Source organism: Lissotriton vulgaris, chromosome 11 (genome assembly GCF_964263255.1).
Source record: "Lissotriton vulgaris chromosome 11, aLisVul1.2, whole genome shotgun sequence".
Taxonomy (NCBI): domain Eukaryota; kingdom Metazoa; phylum Chordata; class Amphibia; order Caudata; family Salamandridae; genus Lissotriton; species Lissotriton vulgaris.
Genome location: NC_141699.1, coordinates 255,838,205 through 255,863,279, shown reverse-complemented (window position 1 = coordinate 255,863,279; position 25,075 = coordinate 255,838,205). Strand labels below are relative to the sequence as shown.

The 25,075-nt window shown below is 47.7% G+C and overlaps 1 protein-coding gene across 1 annotated transcript in view; it reads right to left on the bottom strand.

Annotated features, from left to right (window-relative positions):
- Positions 1–265: 265 nt before the first annotated feature.
- The window catches only part of LOC147679604 (2'-5'-oligoadenylate synthase 1-like), a 37,696-nt gene continuing 12,886 nt past the window's right edge, over positions 266–25,075 (bottom strand). Inside the window, exons 4-6 of the mRNA XM_086943179.1 lie at positions 6,261–6,499; positions 5,530–5,674; positions 266–2,279 (exon numbers count right to left, since the gene is read on the bottom strand). Of these exons, the coding sequence (XP_086799305.1) occupies positions 2,007–2,279; positions 5,530–5,674; positions 6,261–6,499 (657 nt within the window). The 3' untranslated portion in view covers positions 266–2,006. The remainder of the gene's footprint in view (positions 2,280–5,529; positions 5,675–6,260; positions 6,500–25,075) is intronic.

The window sequence follows — 25,075 nt, the reverse complement described above, 5'->3', positions numbered from 1 at the left end:
CTCACTGTCCAGGTTTTTGTGAACTGAAGTCTTCCTTATTGACCCTGAGCCCAGCACCTCATTTACTCTCTTCGGTGCTACTTCATCCCGGAGATACACCAACCCCCATGGCCCGTTAACAGCGCGTTTCACTGCCCTACATAAGGCTAGCATACATTTCAGAGGGGCAAAATAGTTGCATGTTCTAAGAAGGGAGATTTGTGCCTTTTGATGAATTTTGCTGCAGAAACCAGTAGAAAAAAGAAGACATATTGAAACATCTATATTTCAGATAATTATATACATTTATTTAAAATATAATCATATTTAAAATATAATACTATATATGCTCCGAGGCAATTAACATCCATCACTATCACGTACTGTCTGAATCAGATTTCTTCCACAAATGTTTCCAGTATGGGGTCTGGTTCCACACTCTTCTGCTCTAACGATCTACTGTCCCCGTGACGTTTTAACGGTGAGATTACCATTGGAAATGACCTGCACAGCGCTGTCACTCAAGGTTTCTTCTGCCTCTACTGTCACTGTGTTTCAGAAGTCTCCGCTTCTCATTGCTCTGTGCTGTTGCTATGGAGGCGGCTCCCCAGCCCATGGGTGGTTAATTTGCTTTACCACAGCCCTGAGGTTACTCTCTAAGGTAATTCCATCCCATATATCAATCAGTGGCATTATGGTTCTCCTACCCTTATGCTTCTACTCCTGATTCCCCGACATCTGTGCGGTCACTCTAAGATTCTCCTGCCCTGTGCTGTCACTCTAGGATTCTCCTGCCCTGTGCTGTCACTCTAGGATTCTCCTGCCCTGTGCTGTCACTCTAGGATTCTCCTGCCCTGTGCTGTCACTCTAGGATTTTCCTGCCCTGTGCTATCGCTCTACTGTGCTTCTCACCCAGAGTGCCTCTCGGGGTTACCCTAAATTCCTAGTACAGACCCTGCTCTGTCACTCCATGGTTCTTCTGAACCACTAAGGCTCTTCCATCGTCACTCTAGTGCTATTACTGAAGATTTTCTTTCTTTCTTCTCTGTGCTTTCTCTCTGCTCTTCTGTCCCTGTGCTCTCGCTGCAGGGTTCTTCCTCCCCCTTGTGTTTTCATTCTAGGCTGGCCTACGCCTGGGCTGTCACTCTAGAGATATCGCACCCCTTAGTTGTATATTTTTAAGGGTTCCCCTAACACTGTGCTGCCAGTTGTGAGTTGTATCTAACCCTGTACTGTCACTAAAGTGTTCTCTCCTGTCCTTGCTGTTACTCTAGGTTCAGCTTTTTGGTTCTTTCACTTCAGGTGTCTCTTTCACCTGCACTGTCATTACAGGGTTCCCTTGCCTTGATTTAACACTAGAGTTCACCTCCACTCTACAGTCACTATATGTTTCTTCTGTTGTCTTGAAGACAGTCTAGTCTCTCACTCCTCTGCACTGTCACTCTAGGTTTTATCTTGCACCTGCGCTCTCACTCTAGGGTTCTACTGCCCCTGCGCTCTCACTCAAGGGTTCTCCTGCCCCTGTGCTCTCACTCTAGGGTTCTCCTGCCGCTGCGCTCTCACTCTAGGATTCTACTGCCCCTGCGCTCTCACTCTAGGGTTCTCTTCCCATGTGCTCTCACTCTAGGGCGCTCCTGCCCCTGTGTGTACTCTCACTCTAGGGTTCTACTGCCCCTGCGCTCTCACTCTAGGATTCTACTGCCCCTGCGTTCTCACTCTAGGGTTCTCCTCCCCCGGTGCTCTCACTCTAGGGTTCCCCTGCCCCTGCGCTCTCACTCTAGGATTCTACTGCCCCTGCGCTCTCACTCTATGGTTCTCCTGCCCCTGTGCTCTCACTCTAGGGTTCTACTGCCACTGGACTCTCTATCTAGGGTTCTCCCTGGTCTATTACATCCCCTTTCGGTCCCTCCACGTTCTCCTTCTCGTGTGCTGTCATCCTAAGGTTCTCCCATCCCTTTATGGTCACTTTGGTGTGCCCCATCCCAATACTGGTTTCAGGTGGTTTCCCGTGTGCTGTTATTAGAATCTCAACCACCCCGCAGTCTCAGTAACAGGAAGAGGGTGGCCTCATTGGGGATCCTGTAGTGTCCCAGTGTGTTGTGGTCTTCCAGCTCTCGGTCACTGTAGGTCAAACGTTGTTGATCCACCGGGATATTCACACGCTTCTCAATCATCATCTTCAGGTCCTGTACAGACAGTCTGCCTTGGACATGGTAGGTGTGGGTTCTGCCATTAGGGTTTCTCACAAAGATCTGCTTCTCTTGAGGTGCAGTTGGGAACCAAGGGAATCGTACTGCCGGCTGCAAAAGGAAAAATAACTGATGAACAAAATCCACGTGGAGCAAGAAATGTGGTCCATTTGTATACAATAACAAAATTTGGACTACAGAAAGGTTAGGATTTTCAGAGAAGTTCCTGTAAAGGTAACCAGATGTACAAATTTGTCCTTGAGTGTCACGATCATTGATCATCACAAACATCAGCCGATAGCACAAGACTCAAGGCACGACCAAGGCATCTAGGTACTCTGGCACTTGAAACTTCTCATGTTAAATATAATCTTACTTCTACTTTCACCAGGGGTGGTTAAAACAAAAAGAAGATGCATAAAGCGTGTACGAAGACCCACAATCCACATTGCAAGCTTATAATAAGAGCAGCCTCAACTTGTGCATGGCTGTCACTACGGTTAGAGGAGGGCGGTGTAGCGTTGACTCGTAGAGCGTTATCATCTTATCACTTTGTTGCAGTCCTTTTGTCACGAAGTGTGACCACACTCTAGAGACAGGCACCCTCCTTTCTACCTAAAAACAAATAATGTAAACTCACCCCGCCTAAGTGTTTCTAAAAAGGATAACCTGTATCCAGAAACCTCCTTTATCCATCTCCTCTAAGACATTATCACCGTGTGCTTCCTGTCTCTCGATGGGAGTGCTTGCTTAACTTGTGGATACTGTTATAGAGGCATTTCTCCTTGCGGCTAGCAGTTTGTCCTACTCTGAATCTCTTCCTCCTTTTGCTAGCTTCCTGGACTCCTACATGGCTTATTGCTTAGGTACTAGATGTATGACAGTACAACGGGATCATTTCGATCGCAGTACTTTACATCGCAGTTTTTAAAACGCAAGTGGTTAGAACGATTTGCGTTGGAGGGCGCTGGATTGAGGATTAATATGATTTTCTATTCCAACTCCAGCCCAGGTAACAATAGGGAAGGTGTTGGAATAGAAAATCACAGTATTCCTTAACCAAGAACGTCATCCAGCGCAAGTCGTTGTAATGATTTGCGTTGTAATGGCTGCGTGGTAAAGGTCGTGCGGTGTAAACACCGCGTTGTAAACAATGTTTCCCTTGCTGGTATTTTCCCGGCTTCAGTGGCTTTCTGATGGATTTGGGACTGGGGTTGTGGTTGCCCTTTTTGATGTTGCTGTGGGCCTCTGGTATAGATGTGGATAACTCCACCTATTCCAGGCCAAGAGGCTACTTGGTTGCCCTCTCATGACCTTCCTCAGTGTGCAGTGCCAGAGACGACTTTGTGAGTGGACAGGTAAATGACCCCCTCGGATACTGACTGGGTTTAAGCATCCCACTATGCTCCCTGCCAGGTATGGGATCCGTAGGATATTGCTCTTTTTTCCTGTCTCCTCACTTCTTGATACAAGGCTGTGTTCTCCTTTTTTTGTGGCCTTGTTTGCGGTGGTCTTGTGGTGTTCCTCTGGTCTTCATCGGCTCCCAGCTGGGCTTGAGGCTGGTGCTGCATTTACTCTTCTTAACAGTTTTGCAGCTCTCTGTAAATGGGTATTGATACCCCACTACTGTGGGCCATCCCTCGTGTGCTTTCTGTTGGGTTAGGGGCTGGGTGTAACTGCTCTAGGTGGACTGAGCCCCCTTCCCTTAATGACAGATCACTATTATGGGCTCGGTGTAGGCTTTACCTGTGCTCCCTGCTGGAGTTGAGGCTTGTGGGATGTGTCTCGTCTCACTATCCTGTGCTTCTTGTTTAGGCACTGTGTGCCTCAGCCGTGTGCTTCAGCCTCCTTGTACGGGGCTGTGTGGTACGGGTTCCAGTGTTTTGAGTGTCCTTGTCTGGCACCCTGTTGTGCCCAGTGCCCCCCAGACTCTTCTGCGACCGTGCGGTCTGGTTTTTGGATACCTCCTGTGCACCCTGCTGGAGATCTGGAATATGTGCATTATTTCACAGCTGCTTGTATAGGCTGTGTGTTGCCTTTTTGGTCTTAAAGGGGTTTCAGTGGTACCGATTATAATTTCTGGCCTGCCTTCCCTAACTCCTAGCTGGGGTTGGTGTTACAATCCTTTATTGGGATGTTTACTAGATTGCTGGTTCCTCACCCCACTTTCTGTCTGAAGTGGGTATTTGCGGTAGGTCACCCCCTGTGCTCCTTGTCTGCCTGGGACTGCATTCGGCCTGTTCCGTTTTGGTCACTAATTAATTGTTTACACATGGGAGATGGGGTGGTCTTACTCTGATCTCTGAAATAGGTATTTTGGGGGGGCAGGCTCCACCTTCCTGTCCACACTGCTGTCCTTCCTTGCCTCCCCAGTCTTTTGTTTGGTGTGGATATTGTTTTTCGGTGGAACAGGGCCCTGCTCAATGTCGAGCTTGGCTTGTACCAGTTTCGTATTTCCTGCCCCCAAGCTGTTTGCTGGAGGTCGCTACTTTCCTGTGTGGGGTTGCTAAGCAAGTTGGTATTTCTGCCGCTCTGACTATGTTTCTTTTGAAGGTGTATTATGGGGTGGGGTGGGCATGCTACCTGTGTTTCCTGAAGAAGTCAAAGTAAAGAAATTATAGAAGCATTGGGCCCCACTTCCAGTTATAGGCGAAGGGAAGAGTCGGATGGCTCAGAGGTTGGACTCGGACAAGGTATGTTATCTGTGTATTTTCAGTTTTACCATAAGTTGCATGAATTCTGTGGTACAGCAAAAACGATGTGTGATTGAAAGGCAGTATATACTCCATTTGCTTTCTGATATGGTATTCTGTATGCTTCAAATTTGCATGTACTGATCACCGGAAGCGAGAGGTGGAAAATGTTCCTGGCGGTAACTGGGACCTGTACCAAAACTTTTCATATAAGAGACTCTGGCTTCCACGGGAAACCTCTGTCTCGTTCTCACGCGGGATGTGACTGCTTGGAAGTTTTTAAGAACTAAGGTGTAAGAGTGTGGTTGTGAGGGTAAGAGGGCGTGAAATCCAAGATGCATCTGGAAGTGGTCATGAATGCCAGATAAGTGGGAACTAGTCTGGAGGCTGCAAGGGTCTGTATCAATATATTGGATTTGTGTGAGGCAGGAAAAGGCACGTAAAGAGGAACATATTGGATATTGTTTGAATCCTGGAGGGGGCATAAGATGGGAGAATAGATATATATGTGTGGGATGGTATGAAACAGCTTTGGCTGTGTGGGGAAGAAGGTTGATAACAGGTGGGTAAAAGGGCCACTAACAACTGCATGGAATATGTAAAGGTTGCCTCATCAGAGATGTTTTTTTTATTTTTGAGGTGCTAGTTGGGCACTTGAGCAAGCGTACCTTCACATCCCATCCCTCGATTTCCCCCTCACAGTTCTGGCAGCAGTTTTCCTGCAGACACGCTTCTGCCTCTTGAGCCACAAGGTCCCAGGAGGCCTCATGGCCCACAATTCCAGTCGGGTCTGCTGGGTCCAGAATTACAGGTCTGTAAAGGAACAGCAAAGGAATCCATTAATTGTCGGCTCCTTCTCGGACAGAGAGGAATATAAAGAAGCTGAAACTAAGAAAAAGGCAGTGGTAGACATGAAGAAACACACAGGCACAGACAATAGTAAGCACGATTGACAAAGCCATACAAGCAAAGGAAGTTTACACAGTGATGAACACATCTCATTTGAAAGCTTGATAAGTTATCATTTAATAGTTCTTTTTCAGGAAACGTGTCCCTTGCTTGGGATCAACAACAATTGAGATGGAAAGAAAGAGAAAAACTGATAAGCAAAAATAGAGATAAATGGTAGGAAACAAGGGAAGAAGGATTGAAAAAATATGAGAAAAGTGGATTAATAGGGTGAAGATGAGAAATAAGGGAGGGGAAAGCAGGGGTAATATCGAACTAAAGGTGATAAAAAAGGAAAAAATGAGGGTGGAAAAAGGGAGAAAAAAGAAAGGTTACACTGATAGGACCGGCACACGTATAAGGAGGCATTTAGCCAATCAACAGATGTAGTCACATATAAGAAGTGACAAGTAATGAAATACATATTTGCATATGTGAATGATTGATTCACCTCGGCTTCCTCAGTTGCTTCCTCACAAATTTACCCACAACTGGGTTCTTAAAGTCATAGTTTGTGTTCCAGTAGATGCAGAGTTTCTGGTACTGACGGAGCAGCTCCAGGACGGTGCAGAAGCCTTCTTCCATGCAGAAGTCATCGGCTGCACTGCCCTTCTCCCACGCGTAGATGGTCAGCAGCTCCAGGGCATACTTAGGTGGTAGGGAAAACCCCTTATACTTGCTCTTAACATACTAGAAGAAGAAAGACTCTGGGTTAGTCCATGGAACCATTTATATATGCACCTTTAAAGCCCTGTAGGTATTCCACTGGAGACATTAGGTTTGATTAGAGACTCAAATCCTAACTAGCAAGGAAGTCAGTCATTCAGTGTAGTTGAAAGACTCACAACTACGCATCCCTATGGGAATGCTTCTTAAGACGGGGAATGGGCAATCCCCCCAGTGAGAGGCCATTGAGTAAACAATCCTAGCAACTGAGCTGCACTCCTATTGATTAATTGGAGGCAGTGGGGACTGAAGAAGCAAGGCCCTTATGTCTCCGGCATCCCTCAAACTTGATGTTTGCCTACAGTGTGAGTGAATACAGGCTTAATTCTGTACATGTGCTTCTTGCAGGAAGAGGCCAAGGAATGAGTACGTCTGAGCTCTGAGCTCTGTCTCTCAAGACAGAGGCTTGACTTTTGGGGCAGAATGAAGACTGATTTCCCCTACATACTATACAAATTTACCCCAGCGCATTTACCTCAAAGAGCAAAGGTTTCACAATAATCCACTCTTCCCCAGGTTTCCTTTAAGGCCTTATTGTCAGACCACCAAACCCTAAAGTTTAAAATGTTGAAGCCTATATGAGATCCCTTCTGAAGAAAAGAAAGCATATTAGCATTATCACTCCTTACATGCCCTAAGGGCAGGTCTGCCTGTCCCATGGCATAGGTGTGCAGGCACACATGTGCATGCACACCGGAATCGGTATTTTACCATCAAATTGGATTTGATGGTAAAATACCGATTTTGTAAGGCCTCTGGGACTCAGAAGAGTCCCACCTACATCTGGGAGCCTCAGATTCGGTAAATTTACCGAATTATTATTTTACCGATTCGGTAAAATTACCGATTCGGTAATTTTACCGAATCGGTAAAAAAATGCCCCCTACATACCTGTCACCCATTTACCGATCGGTAACGGCCAAAATCGGCCGTTATCGATCGGTAAATACCCTGAAACGGCCACCTACATCTGGCCCTAAATACCTAAACCCACACCAGGCTTTAAAAGCCAAATGCGTATAGTAAGTTATCTCCTGGAAGCTTGTACTGCTAAAGTTAACTCTTTTGAAAACCCTTTCCCCTGCAGTCATACATGTTGATCCTTCAAGCCGTCCTGATGGACAGGTCTGAAGTAGCTCTAGAAATTACAATAAGTTGGAAATCCCTTCTGTGGACAAATGTTCCAGAGTAAGTCTCCTGAAGCCTTCTTTTTCCTTATCTTCAACAGGTTCTTCGAAATCACAGGAAGTGGGTGACAGGCAAACAAAAAACTTTGGGACCAGGGATTTGAAGACAACATGTATCCTTCAAAGATTCTCCTGCCTCATCCTTAAAAAGAAAAATCCTGGGAGAAAAACATCCTTTTGATTGGCAAACAGATCTATGACTGTAGTACTCCAATCCCGGCAGAGTTATAAAAATGTGAGGACTAAGACACACGTCTTGGTAAGGAGGAAACTTCCTGCTTGGACTGTCTGCTAACACATTCTGAACCCCAGAATGTGAATTGCAGAAAGAGATATCAGCTTCACCAAAATCATTGTAGCAATTGTGTTCAAAGATAGGGGGAATGATTTCCTTTTTATCTAGATATATAGGAATGGTAGACACAGTGTCTGTTCTGATCAACATAGATTTGCCCATTGTAGAAAGGTAAGATTTGACTGCATGGTTACCTCCAATTCGTCCCTGTTTTTTTGCTGGTTTTTGACTAGTCTGACTGGGATCCTGCTATTCAGGACCCCAGTCTATCTTCCTTCTCCCTTAAATTGATATGCATGTACTTCTGTACACTCCAGATTGGATTCTGGGGTACCCTTAGCAGTCCCTAGTATATGGTACGGGCATAGGTACCCCAGAGGCCTCCCATGGGCTGAAGCATGTTTTATGCCACCCTTGCGAGGCCATTCAAATTGACACGACAGGCCTGCTACAGCAGACTGTGTAAGCTGGTGCTTGCACCACTTACTTGAGATATAAATTCACTATATCTATCTAAATCACACTACACTTACATACCTATCAGTCACCCCTATGGAAGGCCTTATCAATCCTGAAGGCAGGGTGCTGGGTTTTACGTGAGAGGGTGCCCATGCATAAGCAGAGCCCCTCTGCAGCCTTTGGAGACCATTCTCCGGGGTTGTCTGTGATGCAGCCTAACATATATGTTTTAGTGCATTATAATCTTGCGATAAATGCTAACTTTTTAAAACGGCTGCTTAGAAACACCTTGGAATCATACCTCCACACCAGTAACTAGTATGTAGGTATGATTCCACCCTTCCAAAGGGACATTTGTGGGTCACCGGTGCAGCACAAAATTTACACTTCCAGCAACAGACACGATTCTGCTCTCCTGCTGCTGAGCCAAGCTTGAGCAGAGGAAGACATGACAATAGGCATACTGCCATAGGGAGATGTGACCACCTCCCAGACAGGGTTTAGTGTATTGGGGCTGGGTGGGTGCACTCTGAGGGTGCCAGAAAGTCTGCACAGGGGGCACATTTGATGGCCCTGTGCATAGCCCAGCTCAAATCAGTTCTGGGAGCCATTTGCTCCTGCCCTGGTGCAAAATTGGACAAAGGACATGGGTGTAGCCACCATTCTGCCCTGCCCCTCCTCTAGGAGGGTCCACAGAATCTTTCCAACCCCTTCCCATGGGTATAAAGTGGGCTACCTGACTACAGGACTTTAGATTTCGCTTGTAGTAAAGGAATTACTCCCCTGCAAAAGCAGGCACCTAATCACATCTGACCGGCTTGCTTCTCCCAAGCTCCTGAGGACTCCAAAGATTTCAGCAACACAGGAGGTGGATTCCCGAAGGTCCTTGAGGTCGATCTGCCCTCTCAGCAATTTTGAGACCTGTATCCCATGTGGGGATAGTGTAACCCAGACCCCTGTGCACTCCGTACTATGTGGTTGCATATGCTTAGAGACACTTCCCAAGCTTGTGCATTGGACTTTGTGTAGTCCTGACCCCAAGCAGTATTTGCACTGAAGATTTCTAGCCTCCACTCCTCGAGTGTCCTGTGGGCTGGTACCTTGCAAACTTGTTTGAGGTTTCCTCTCGATCCCTGGTCTGTTGGCATGTGGGTTCTAGTGAGGGTCACCCTGTTTATTCTTGGGCTTACTTGGTTACTCCAGATGTGCCCTGACTCTCCATTGCTTAGTGAGTCCACCTGGACTTTGCTGGTCCACACTGTAACCTGTTTTCTCTGACCGTGTGGGTTGCATTTGCCAAGGCTTGTTTGTGCTCCAGCTGGACATCGACCCCTCAGCTCTCGACATCCCTTGTGGTTGTGGGACAGCTCACCTCTGGACTCTGGTCATCCTTGATGTCTCCTGGTCCCTATACCTGCAGAGTCAAGCAACACTTCTACACTCCTGAAGCACTCGACATCGGTGGGCATTTGACTACTGAGCCCCTGGTCACCTGAAGTGACCCAGACTCTGTTCCCTCTGCTTTCAGGTTCTTCTCACCTCGAATACAGGCTTGGATTCCACCGGACACTCTTCGCCCTCCTGGCAGAAAGGACTTCTTTGCAGCACTCCATTAAAAACGACTAAGGTTTCCGACACCACTTGACCCGTATGCACCCGGCTCACCTGAGATGGGTAACATGGCTACTTTGGTACTCACTGGTGGGTTGGACTTAGAACCTCCTAAGTTCCATGGGGTTTGCTCGAAGTCCTCTTAGAAGGGTCCTTAACTTGTAAATTTGCAACTGTGACTTTCCCATAGAGTTGTACCTAGCATGCGTTCATGTTTGCACACTGCACCCGTCCTCCATGGCCTACCTCTGGGTGGTTCCTTGGGGTCCCAACGATTCTAAGTGCTCTAGGCACTGTGTCTAGTCAAGTCGTTGTTTTTTTTTTTTTTTTTTATAAATTTTTTATTGAACATAGCAATGGTTAATCAGTGGTACAATGCATCTTTACAGTTTTAAATAAATAAATAAAGAAGAAAGACATCTATATACAAATATATATCAGACATGAGAATTAGGAAAAGGGGAAGAGATTCATCGAGCACAGCAAAAAGGGAATACAGACAATGATTTAATCTAGAAGGGACTGTGCAAAATCCGCAATTTATAAAGTGTTGTTGTAAATAAGTGCAAAAGCCTACAATAAAGTGCTACTGCATGTGCAAAGAACTATGATACAGCGATAACCAAAAGAAGTGCTAGTGCTTTTAATTGTACTAACCCTTTCTTTATCTTTATCTTCTTTTGCTGCTCATCCCTCCTTCAGTTGATCCAAATCCCCAAAATATTTCCAATTCCTTTCAAATCTCTTAATAGAACCTAATCTGCCCGCATATGCTTTTTCAAAAAAACAGGTTCTCCTCATCTTATTGAACCATTTAATAAGTTTTGGAATTTCCCTTGATTTCCAGTTTTGTAGTATTAGAGAGCGGGCAATCGCGCATGATATAAATATAAATACCTCCTCCGATTTGTTGATATTGCTTCTATCCTTGCTTATTCCAAACAAGGCTACTTCTACCGTTGGCGGAAATGGTTTTCCAATGGCCAATTCAATTTGCGCGAATATCTCTTTCCAGAATGACTCCAACATCGGGCAGGCGAAAAAAATATGATACCATCCCCCCTGGCCATGTGCTTAACATCTAAAACACTTATTTTCTGTTCCAGGAAACATTTTTTCCAAAGCCTCTGGCGTATAATAGGCTAGCCAACGAGACAGAAAGGCCATCCTCTTATAGTTGGCAGCACGCAAGGATTTGTTTCCCAGTAAACAGAGAGCCTCCCAATCTTTGAAGGAAAAAAAGCACTGGGTCGAGAGACCTACTTTATTCAGATGTTTAACAATGAGTGGGGATTGGCCAGAGCCATGGAGCAATTTATACCATTGCCCTATCCCGCTGCTCTTCCTACCATAAAGGTTATTTAGTAAATTATTGGGGGTATTCAACAAGCCACTTCCTTCCTTTTTTTTAATAAAATGAGTGATCTGAAGATATTCAAAGAAGGACAGACGCCTTGCGCTAGAGGGCGCACTTGCGGAATGGCTGCCTAGTGCTGCAGCTCCCGCTCCTTGGACATTGATCCTGCATCGATCTGCTGCCACGGGGATCGTGTGATCTCCAGAAGTCCGGTCCCCACATCACGAGAGTGTTCCCTACACTCGATCGAAGTTTGAAGCGGCTGGGAGACTCAGAGCCGGAGATACGGGCTCCCAAAGATTGCCCGGCGTCAGCCCTGGAGCGTACTGGGGAGAGACCCCGGCCACCGCAGCTACGCGACCTCGGGGACCGCCACGAGGTCACCAGGCCGCGCGGACATCTTGCCTACATTACTCCTCTGAGCCGAATCCCGGTGTGTGCTGAAAGGGAAAGCGGCGCTTCTCGCCCTGCACCCGCCTTCACCCAGAACGCGGCGCTACCAGTGTGCTACGAGACCTGCTATTAACGTGGTGCTTGGTGCCCTGCCGGCGGCCTGAGCCTGTCCCCGGTGCTGAGCTCTGTGAGTTGCCTGCCGTTCCCACGGAGCGAAGCCCCCGCGCTGCGGATAGCGCTCCATGCTCACGGATCACCACGGATCCTTCCACCACGAGCGGAGAAGACACCAGCGGAGGGGACACCTGCGATCAGGGGGCCTGAGTGCTCTTCCCCCAAAGGACTACCCAGTGCACTACATTACGCGCTGCAACGGCCAGTGAAGGAGACTTAGCCCAGGGGTTTGGCGCAAAAACTGGCGCTTCTCGCCCTGCACCCGCCCTCACCCTGACAGCGGCGCTACCAGTGCGCTACGCGACCTGCTCTCGACGTAGTGCTTGGTGCCCGGCCGGCGGCCGAGCCTGTCCCCGGAGCCGAAACGGACCCGGAGCTCTGTGTGTTGCCTACCAATCCCACGGAGCGAAGCTCCCGCGCTGTGGATAGCGCTCCTTGCTCGCGGATCACCACGGATCCTTCAGCCGCGAGCGGAAGGGACAACAGCGGAGGGGACAACAGCGATCAGGGGGCCTGAGTGCCCTTCCCCCAAAGGACTACCCAGTGCACTGCATTACGCGCTTCAACGGCTGGTGAAGGGGACCTGGCCCGGGGATTTGGCGCAAAAACTGGCGCCTCGGCACCCACGCTGTCTGGCTGGGGCTGCTGCTGGGAGAGCGGCGGACATATGCTGCCATAGAACAACGACCGGACACGTGGCGCTGCCTGTGTCACTACGCGTGCTTCGACCTGCTACTGGGCCCCAACCTTTGAATCACCCCCGGTACACGGCTGGTTGCTGACCGCCTGCTAGGCCGCTGCTATCCTTGCTAACCTGATTGACCCCTCACTAGGTTGGAGATACCAACATGGGGCGCCCCGACGCTCGCCAACCCAAGCTGAGCTTTGACAGTACTCGCAAGGGCCACACATCGACGCAGACACGCCAGAGTCCCGGTGAGCCGCCCCAGCAGAATGCCCAGCCTGATGCCCCTGCTGCGGACATCGCCAGCCTTCTACAGGAAATGCGGCAGGGCTTTGCCACCGTGGTAGAGAAAGTGGATGGAGTCACGGCTCGACTGGACGCCTTGGTCCACAAAGTGGATTGCCACGAGGAGCGCCTAACGACTGCGGAGCAAAGGATTTCCGACAACACCGACGCCGCCGCGACCCACGCAACACAGTTAGCGAGAATGGGTAACCTCCTTCGTGTCATTGCGGCCAAGAATGAGGACTTAGAAGCGCGAAGCCGCCGCAATAATATTCGCATTACCAATGTGCCGGAATCCACTGCCACAGGCAGGATGGAACTCTATGTGGAGAAATTGCTCAAGGGCTCAATCGGGGAGGACGCCTTCTCCACACAATTCATAGTGGAGAGGGCTCACCGATCACTAGCACCTGTGCCCCAGCCTGGCCTACCACCGCGACCCATAATCGCTCGACTACTGAATTACCGAGATCGCGACACGGCCCTTCGAGCGGCCCGGACACAGAGATCGCTGAGGTATGAAGGCATCACCTTTTCCATTTATCCTGACTTTACGCCAATGGTTCAGGATGAGAGGCGCAAATTCCTTCCAATTAAAAAGAAACTGCGTGAAGCCCAGATAGACTATGCACTCTTGTATCCGGCAAAGCTGAGGGTTACTCATCAGGGCACACAACGCTTCTTCACGAACCCGCAGAAGGCTGAAGATTACTTCAAATCCATCCGGAGGGCACGCAGGGGAGAACGGGCGCCTGAGGACGACCTGGAGAACGATGCCCTACCACCTGAACGCCAGGAGGATTAACTACCTTCACGACCCTCGACACTTAGCAAGCATATAATCATCTACTAGTTGGTGTTCACTCATCGATCGGCGGACAGGCAGCATCATATGGATCGGACTTAATGGACATCGCACCCCCTGTGGTAACGTATACCAAGGACCGCTCTCTTGGCCCTAGCCTCCACCGAGGGCGGTATAGACTGGAGTTATGGGCCGGATTGTGGCAGCGCGCACCTTTAGATGTTCCCTAATAGGGTGTTCCCCACTGAACAATTGTTTGTTTGGCTTTTTGCCACACTGAAGTTGGGGGGGAGGGATGTGAGGGGGGGGTGTTCTAGGGGATTTCATGGCTACTGGCATATTTGGGATGCTGGGGTGGGCGGGGGGGGTTCAGACGTTAAGAGGTTACTATTGCATAGAAGGTGTTTGCTTGTGCTGATGTGGTGTGGGGCTTGGGGCTCCTGTGGCGGCTGTAATTCCATGCTTTGGTACGCTTGGGTACCTTCTTCTTTACTGTCAATGCGCTTATGGCTGCGGTGAACTTGCCTGTGCAATTAACGTGTCTTTCATGGAATGTTCGGGGGTTGAACGATGCTCGGAAATGCAGGAATGTTATCGCATACTTGAAAAGGCACCATGTGCAAATAGCAATGCTACAGGAGACACACTTGCCTGCGCGCAGGGACGCCCCGTTTGGACAGAAATGGGCGGGTACCCGTGTTTTCTCCTCCTACTCGTCTTATGCTAGAGGAGTGGCGATACTGGTTGCTCGAGGTGTACCTTTCTTTCATATGGGGGAATTGGCGGACAGGGAGGGGAGATATGTATTGTTGTGGGGAAGACTGGGGCATGACATTTATTTATTTGTCTCAATGTACGCACCGAATGTTGACTCACCTGGTTTTTTTTCCACATTGTGGGGCGAAATTGTATCCATCGGGGCACGACACGTCATTTGGGGAGGTGATTTTAATCTGGCCTTGGTACCTTCCCTGGATAGGGCGGATGGTGTTAATTCTTACAAGCCCCGAGCTAGGGAGGTTTTGGAGGGGGTGATAGAGGAGGGCGGACTAATTGACGCTTGGCGACAGCTACATCCCCATGGGCGGGAAGGCACGCACTTTACACATCACACCGGGACCTGGGCGCGCCTGGATTACTTTTTGGTGGACCGGGGTGTCACTGGGGAGCTATTAGAGGCCGATCATTTGCCTCGGACCTTTTCTGATCACAGCCCTGTTCAACTACGGTTCCGGACCCCTGGGTGGGATAGTCCAAGACCACACTGGAGGCTCAGCCCCGATACGCTCCTTGATGAGCTCTTTCGCACGGAGTTGGGCGAGGAGATCAGGGATTTCTTTCCTAGAAACAAGGGCTCCGTAGAATCAGTGGAACACATATGGGAGGCTTTCAAAGTCACTATTCGGGGATTCTGCATCTCTAAGAGCCATGGGGTCCTGCGGGATATTCTGCGTACCATCACCACTTTGGAAAAAGAGTTGCATGCACTAGAGCTCCAAATGGTGGCGAGCGATGACCCACTCCTGCGGGTGACCTTTAGGGAAACACTATCCAAGTTTGAGGAGGAAGCTGCAAGAGAGGCGAGGTATCGGGGCAAACACTGGGTGGCCCGGAAATACTGCGAGGGAGATAGGCCTGGTAAAGTGCTTGCCTCACTCACGCGCGCGCCACGTGAACACACCACGATATTAGAACTCATTGATGAGGATGGCATTGTAACTAGAGACTCAGATGGGATACTGACTGCATTTACGGCGCACTACTCGGCACTATATACCTCAAAGGCAGAAACTGATGCTCCATACGCTGAATATATGAATGACGTGGCGCTATGCTGGCTTAGCGACGGAGACAGGGAGTTCCTAGCGGCTCCTTTTGAACTCGAGGAAGTCCGCGAGGCCATTATGTCCCTACAGAATGGGAAGGCCCCAGGGCTTGATGGCATCCCAGCCGAATTTTACAAAACTTATATTGATGTTATGGCACCAGTGCTTAACGAAGTATTCACTGAGTCATTAGCTGATGGTAGACTACCTCGATCTATGCGTGAAGTGGTTATCACCTCCCTTCTGAAACCTGGCAAGGCCCCTACTTCCTGTGACTCTTACCGGCCACTCTCCCTTCTCAATTGTGATGTGAAGATCCTTGCTAAGGTTCTCGCCACGAGACTGTCACTCCTGATGACTAGAATCGTCCTGCCCGACCAATCTGGCTTCGTAGCAGGCAGGTCCACCTCCCATAATCTGCGCACCCTGTTTTCTCTACTACGCTCTGTCCATCCTGATGTCCCAGTGGCGGCTGTGTTCCTTGACGCCACCAAGGCGTTCGACTCCATCGAGTGGCCTTACCTTTTTTCGGTTCTGGGACGCATGGGGTTCCCTAAACTGTTCTTGGCTTGGGTGCGCCTCCTATACACGGATCCCACGGCGAAGGTACTGATCAACGGGAAGCAATCGCCGCCCATCGGTATTACTAGAGGCACTCGTCAGGGATGCCCGCTCTCACCCCTGCTGTTTGCAATCGCGGTCGAACCACTAGCGTGCCGCCTCCGCCAATTACACCGAGAGGGAGCGTTTCAATGCCTGCAGCGGCAAATTGATGTATCACTTTATGCGGATGACATCACGCTGTATGTCAAATCCCCGGAACTGCACCTTAACCCCCTGCTCCGTGAATTCGTCCTTTTCGGGGGACTGTCTGGCGTTCATATTAATTGGGCCAAGTCACAATTTTTTCCCCTAACCGATGCGGTGACTGACTTCCCATTGGATTATCCATTGGAGTGGTGCAAAGACGATCTTCGTTATTTGGGGATCCGCATCGCACGGGACAAAGGTGAGACGCTTCGCTCCAATTATGGCGTGGCTATCACCAAACTGACCGCTACTGTCGACAGGTGGATCACGATGCCACTCTCCATGGCTGGCAGAGCCTCCCTTATTAAAATGGTGATTTTGCCCCGTTTTTTGTATTTTTTCCTAAACATCCCATATTATCCAGGGGCTTTCTTCTTTAGGACACTTCGCGCCGAACTACGCAGACTTTTCTGGGGTGGCAAATCTCCCCGGCTAAAGTGGTCCACGTTGACCCTTCCCTACGACCAGGGTGGCTTTGACATCCCAGATTTTGAGGCATACTACCTGTGCGCACAAGCGCATTTTGCTTATCATTGGATGGCTCCTACCCCCTTCATGCCTCACGTAGCAGTGGAGGATTGGATAGCACACCCACTTCCATTGAACGGTCTGATGCATTGTCCCGAGTCTTCTATCCCTACAGCTGACACCTCGGTCTCCTGCACCCTAGACGCGTGGCGACGCATCGCCCAGCGACTCCTCTGCGCGATGCCTTACTCTCCTAAGCTCCCTCTGACCTACCACCCAAACCTTACCCTGCTGTCGGAAATTGGGTTTCACCAACTCTGCGCCAAACTGCATATCTCCACTTGGGGTGACCTGTTCCACAACGGAACGTTCAAGACAGCGGATCTTTTTTTCCAATCGCATGCCCACTCGCCCCTCGAGTTGTTTTACTATATTCGATTGCGTGCGGGGATGCGAGACATCCTTCCGGATTACCCTACCGAACCTGTGCCTTTGCCTCCTCTGCACCATCTCCTGGAATCTCCAGATGGGGCCCATCTAGTCTCTAGGCTCTACCGCCAATGTCGTGGAGCTGCCCCCCTATCGGTCTCCACTGCCAGATTGCGCTGGTCGGCGGAACTGGATACAGAGGTATCGGACGATCAATGGCACTACTGCTGTGCATTGACTTCTCGCATCACTGCCAGTTGCAGATTGAAAATAATACATTATAAATACTTGCAGAGGGTCTACTACACTCCGGCCCGAAAACACAGATTCGGGCTAGCCGACAATGACCGCTGTGAGCGCTGCCGCGCAGAACACGCTGACTTTCTCCACTTAGCATGGTCCTGCCCCCAGATTGCAGACTACTGGCGACAAGTCATCGAGGCCGTTGTGCAGATGGTGGATGAGGAGATCCCCGCAGATCCCTTGGTTGCCATCCTTGGATACACGAAACATATATCCAGGGGAAGCAGGAAATTCGTCGATATGGCATTCCTCCTGGCCAAGCGACGTGTCGCCTGCCGCTGGGGCAGAGGCAGAGCGCCTAAGTTCAAGGATTGGCTCACTGATTTAACATATTGCCAGGATCAACATAACACTTTTTCGGAATTGCTGCCTCTCACGAGCAGGCCTAGGAATATCTGGGACCCACTGGTACACTACCTGCTCAGGCGCTCGGATGATGACATTGCGCCAGGTGATGGGCTCACTGCCTCCCAACCTCATTAAGACTATTGGTTACCTTATTGCCATCTGACGCTACATGACACACACTGCTTTCCTCCACCTATGGGATCTCTATACCCCTACAGTCTTCTAGTGGAAGATGTGGTACTCGCCTTTACGGCACAGCCCCCCTCGCCTCCCCCCTCCTATGACCGACGTCCTCTCCCGACACGCCGTCGGACGCCCCCCCCCTCCACCGGAGGGAGCTGTCCTGCATACCACTGACAACTCTGCACCCTGGCCCCATGGACTACCACTACCCTTGGCCCTTACATTCTGGATGTTCACTGCCCCACGCACCGACAGCAAGCGGCACCACCACACTGCACCACTATCATACATCTTCATCGCATTGTCATACACCACTACACGCGCGTAACCTCGTGAAAGAGTTGGGGTTTTCTTTTTTTTTTTTCTCTTTGTTCTTTTTCTTGTTTTACACGTTACAAAAAATTAGGAGCGAGATTCTCATTTTGCTCAAACAAAACCTGTTCGGCTGCAGCACATCCTCCCTTGGCCTGCCCCGCTGGTCGGCGCTGTACATAGCATTCCCATAGTAACGTGCCGCCGGGCCCCCGGGATGCCGGCTATAAGGCTGTGTATTGTTGCTCCATTATCGCTGCCGGCCTCCGGGTTGTAGGCACCTCAAGCTGTGTATCCTAATGTGCTCTTATCAATAAAGCAGTGTTGAACACCAAAAAAAAAAAAAAAAAAAAAAAAAAAAGAAGGACAGACGCCTTAAAATGTTGGATCTAATTATCACCTCTTGCCAACTAATAACCCTATTTTGGACTAGCAAGTCTCTCAATTCCCGAAACCCACACAATTCCCATTTTTTAATCTTCGAGAAACTTAACGGAAGTCCTATTTTACTACATTCAAACAAACTTAGATATTGGGAACCATCAGAACCATGTTTTTTAAAAAGCAGCAATAAGCGCGTAGTATATTCTTTCAGCGTCTTATACCTCGATTTTTTGGGGAGTTTTGCGGTCTTTAAAAAAATAGGGATTTGAGACCCTGCTTCTTGGACCATCTTCTCCAAAAAGAAATTGTCTCTAGTCTGATACACCCTTAAAAGACCTGCCACTATATCAAAGAATGCAGCTTCGTAGTATGTTTTTAAGTGGGGTAGCGCTAACCCTCCTTGATCTATTGTGAGTTGCACCACCGGGAGTTGAACTCTAGGAGTTTTATTACCCCAAATAAATCCTCTTAACATTGTTTCTAATTCTTTAAAGAAAGACAAATTAATTTTTAACGGTACATTAGTAAACAAAAATATAAGTAGAGGCAGAACTGACATTTTAACCATTGACACCCTACCAATCACTGTCAGGGGTAACAAGAGCCATTTATCTAACATATGCTTGATTTTATTTTTCATTCTCGTGTAATTTAGTTCTAAAAGCATATCATACTCTGCAGTTACAAAAATACCCAGATATCTTATTGGGTCTCTTTTTGCAGCTTGAGCTTGCAAGAAATTAGGGAGAAATCCTGTATCTGTATTTAAAGCAAGAACTTCAGTTTTTTTAGCATTTATCTTATATCCCCCAATCTTTTCATAAGCTTTAGAATCTTTCAATAAGTTCTCAACCACCCCCTTTTCCGGAGCAAGATAAAGAATAATGTCGTCAGCAAAAAGTTTTAGTTTAGACATGCCGAGGATGGGTGGCGTGATAGCTGCATTATCCCTAATCCTTGCCACCAAGGGCTCAATAAAAAAAGTAAAAAGCAGGGGAGATAAAGGGCAGCCTTGCCTAGTGCCCCTGGTTACATTGATCCTGCCGGCCTGTTGTGCATTAATTATTACCTGAGCAGAGGCCCCAGAATATATATTATGTATCATCTTAATTATCTGAACCGGGAATCCAAATTGTCCAAGGGAATAAAATAGGGCGTCCCAATTTACCAAGTCGAATGCCTTTTCGGCATCAACCATTAAAATACAAGCTGGCAGCGAATTGGTATTCAGATAGTCCAAGGCCTGAATTAGGTATTCCGTATTTGTGGCCATATAACGTCCTGCAATAAACCCGGTCTGGTCATGATGAATTACTTCCTGAGCTGCCAGGACAACTCTTTCTGCCCATATTTTCATAAGTATTTTGTAATCGGAGTTCAAAAGGCTAATTGGCCTGTATGAATTTACATCCTCCTTTTTTTTATCTTTTTTTAAAAAGCATATAATTGTCGATTCTTTGAAAGCCCCAGGAACCGAACCTCCTAATTTTATATGATTAAATAATTTTAATAGAGGTTGTTCTAATTCAGCAAGAAATACTTTGTAGAACTCTATAGGGTACCCATCCTGACCACAAGCCTTTCCCCCAGAGGTCGCCTTGATACTTGTACGAATTTCTAAAACAGTTAATTCCCTATCTATTTGAATCTTCCGGGATTCCGAGATTTTAGGAATCTCTAAATTCGCAAAATATTCGTGAATCTTTTCTTCCTCTACCTGGTAGTTTGTGGAATAGATTCTCTCAAAGTGATCTAGGAAAATACCAGAGATCTTCTCATTTTCCACCACTTCGATCCCACTCAGAGGATCCTGGATTTTAACTATATGGGAAGATTCCTGTTTTTTTTTTGCAGTGTTGGCTAGTAATTTCCCAACCATCTGACTATCTTCATAGATTCTTTGCTGGAAAGTTTTTGAGTTATTTATTTCTTCGAGAGTAAAAAAATCCCTTAAACATGCTTTAGCTTGCTCCAAGTGGTTTGGTTGAGACTGGAGCTGTAATAAATATTGCTCCTCGACAGTAGATTGTAATTTAGCTATTTTTAGTTTCCTTTCCTTCGCCTGAGCACTTGTAAACGCGATTATCTTACCCCGTGCTGCTGCTTTAAACCCACCCCAAACTGAGAAGGGTTCAGCTGAGTCTTGATTTATTTCGAAATATTCCACAATCCATGATCTAAATCCAGATACCCAGGTTTGGTCCTGAAGCAAAGTGCGATCTAACTGCCATCTTGGGCGCACCCTATCGGTCCCTCCCAAAACAAGATCCAGTTCAATTCTGCCATGGTCGGAGAAAGGATTGCATCCAATTAGATTATTTGAGATCTGCAAAGATCTTGATATCAAGAAAAAATCTATTCTGGATGCAGTTCGGAAACGATGGGAATAGCATGTGAACAGCTCCCTCTCTACATTCTTGGAGCGCCAGGGATCCCGAAGTTGGTATTCATCTACAAAAGTTTTGAGAAAGCCTTTAGTTCTGGGCTTCAACTGTTTTTTATTTTTATTTGAAGTATCCCTTTTCAGATCTTGAATAAAGTTAAAATCCCCTCCACAAATAATTTGTCCTGGGACACCTCTTAACACCTCATGAATTTCTTTCAAAGAAGAAACATCGTCAAGAATTGGGCCGTAGTAGTTCACGAAGTTTAAGGGCTTCCCGTGAAGTTTAACTGTAACCCAAAGCCACCTTCCTTTGGAGTCCCTTCTGGTCTGAATAAACTCCCAGGGTAGATTCCTAGAGAAATAAATTGCTACCCCTCTCTGGGCAACTCCCGCAGATGAAAAAACAGCTTGACTAAAGTATCTCGGAATAAATAAGTTAGGGTCGTTCGTTTTCAGATGTGTCTCTTGAAAGTATACTACTTGAGGATTTAGTGAGATTACCCACTTTAAGAGAGCCCCATACTTTTGTTTGTTCAACATACCATTAGCATTGATTGACAGTGTCTTACATAAATCATGATTCATTTAAACTGAAATGTCTTATCCTTGTCAAGTACCAAATTCTGAGAAAATAACTATTACATCCATTGCTTATGTATCTTTTTACTGCGTTTCTCACCCCCTGCTCCCCCCCACCCCAGGAATGTGGCAACCCTCCGCACTTCCACGCTGACCACATTCCTCCCTCCCTTCCTTTTCAACTGGGTGTCTTCTTCCTACACCCTGGGTGACCCGACTGACTGGACCCACCCTGTTTTTTTTTTACCCAGGAAATGTGTTTTCCCCTTTTATAAAACGCTAGCTCACCCTTTTGCCTCCTCCTTCCCTACAAGGAGCCCACAGGATTCCAAGAGAGGACGAAGAGAGAGAAAAACCATTGAGGTAGGAGGGGTAGGGGAAAAGAGAAAAAAGAACGCCAAAGAAAGAAGAAAGAAAGAAGATTCTTCTCGATCCATTTCACTCCCTACCCCCTGATATCTCTTTCAAGAGAGACTGTGCCTCATCTAAATCTGAAAATAAGAAAAACTTCCCCCTGACCAAAACTTTCAGCTTTGATTGCTGAGCAATTGAGTCTTGTGCACCATTTGCTTTGAATAGCTGTAGAAGTTTTACAAATTCTTTCCTTCTTTTTGCAGCTGCCGCTGTCATATCGGAAAAGATCCTGCATTTTGTAGTCTCAGTCACTGCAAATTGGCGTTGCTGATAGGCCTTCGAAAGAATCCTTTCCTTGATCCTGTAGTCTGCAAAGTTCAGTAGAATAGTTCTTGGGAATGGTGAGTTTGCAAACCTCTGAGCTGGAACTCGATGGGCCCTAGTTATGGTCAGGTCTCCTTCAAAATCGGGTAGAACTGACTTCTGGATGAATGAGTTGACCCACTGGACGGTATCAGAGCCTTCTGTTCCTTCCGGAACTCCCACAATTCTCAGATTTGATCTTCGAGAGTGATTTTCAAGCTCCTCGAGCTTGTTCTCCATGATGATCCTCTTCTTTACTGCTTCCTTGGCACCCTCCGAGGCTAGATTCATACGATCCTCGAGGACAGAAATCCTCCCCTCTGCCTCTTGAATCCTGCTTGGGAGCACCATGTATAGCTCTTCAAATGTATCCATCCTAGCATGGAGAGCGGCTATCTCAGTTTGCTGATTGTTCTTTATTTCCCAAATTTCATCAAGGATCAGATTTAACATTTCGCGGATATCTAGCTGATATCTTACTTCCGTGGGTATACTAGCAATTTCTGCCGCCTCTGCTCCTGATGTTTCATTCTGTGGGGTCTCCCCTTCCATAGCTGACTCCTCCCTTGCCAAGTGGGGGTTTGGGGGGTTTGGGGTCCGGATATCAAAAGAGCCTCAGAGCTTAGGCCCCCTCCCTCCATTAGAGCAGAGTCTCTAGGATCAGCAATGTCAATAGAAACAATAGACGATTGTGGAGGAGGTGGTGGCACTAGAGATTTTGGGGACACTTTCTTGGCAAATAGAGGGAAGTGTCTCAGTTCCTTTGCTCCATTAGCTCCATTTGCACCATTATCACCCTTCCTTATTTCCTCCGTTAGCTGCGATGGTGTTGAGATTGAGACTAAGACCTGAGTAGGGGTAGGAGTGGGGTTCTGTTCTTGAGCCCCTGCCTGAGGTTGCACCAGAGAGCCCAGACTTTTACGCCCCTCTACGGTTACTCTCAAGTGATCTTCATCATGGAGGGAGGGAGAGAGGGGGAGAGGGTGGGAGGGAGGGAGGGAGGGGGAGGAGAGAGTATGTTCGTCCTCCGAGGACTCCGGCGTAGTATCTTCAGCAGAGTTACCCTCTCTAATCTTATCCTTCCCTTTCTCTTCTTCAGCTTTAGCTGCCTTACGTGCGGCTTTTTTGGCTTTAGCTAGTCGTGTCCTTGCCTTTGAGCGGGCGGCCATTTCGACTTTGCTTAGTTTAACCACCTCCTCTCCCTCTCCCTCTTTCATGGGTTTGCCCATTGTGGTCTCTCCTTTACACCTTCCTTACACCCTTTTTACACCCTTTTTTGCCTTCACTGCAGGATTGCAAGGTTATTTCTGTTTCTGGTTGAAAAAAAAAAAAAAAAAGTCCTCACCGGGTTTTGGCGGAACCCGGGTGGTGCACTCTGGTCCTGATCCAGTGGTCTAGCCGGTTTGGGAGTGGTTTGGGAGTGGCCGCTGACCATAACAAGTCCACAAAATCACCCCAGCCACCACCTCAGACAGCTACTCATTTTCAAAAGACAGAAGACAGAAAGATGTACTCGAATTTAAGCTAATAGCTTAAAAACAATGCTGCTCCATAGACCACAGTCCGGAAAAGAAAGAGCTGCAGCAGCAACTTTATTTTTTTTTCTCAACCTCCTCCATGTCCTCCTCCAAGCCCCCAAAGCGTTTTGCAGATCAATCACTCTGTCACTCTGTCTGACCTTAACCTGGGAGCTCCGGTTGAGAACGTGTGATGACAGATGGCTGGGGGCTGGATCGGCGCTTTAACACGGTGTTTTCTCTCTCTTTTCACCCATGTCTGCTATTTTATGTTGCAAAATCCCTCTGCCACTGCCTGGATTGCGAGCTGATTTTTTCGAGCAGGGGAGCTCAGCTAGCGTCTCGTCTCACTATCACTATTGAGGGGTGGAGTCCAGCCTTCGGGTCACGGGAGACTACGCAGAGGCGTGGTTCTCTGCAGCCTCCATCATGCAACTCACGTAGTCAAGTCGTTGTTGTTATACAATTTTTTTAGTATATGGTTCTGTATCCTCCTGGAGTCTGCTGTGTATTGTGCTATTTACAAATGTTCTATTGATTTAGTATTGTGTACTTTGTGCCAAAGTCTCGTTTAGAGACTAGTAGAGAGTGTTATATTAATAAAGACATATTTTTATATCAACACTGTATGGTTTTCATTTCATTTAGTCTTTTAGGAGGTGATATGCTGGTAAAGATTAAGCCTGAAGGCAGCTCCCCATAGCTACCACTAGGATAGCTTTCAATAAGGTTATCTTTGACCTCATATAGGACAGAAAATACCAGGCCACCTTCTCACACCCATCAGAAAAGAAGGAGCTAATCAAGCTGCCTCTAATTCCTTCCTATTTTAGGAATGTATTTTCTTCAAAAGAGACCATTTGCTATGGATAGACTGTACTTCCATAAGAGCTCCCTAGCCTCAATCACTGGTATTCATCATAGTCATCACTGTCCATTCTGTAGGAGCAAGAGGAATGCCCAGATGAGAAGAATCCATCCACCAGCTCAGTTCCTTCCTTAGGCCAGAAAACAGCTGCGGGAAACT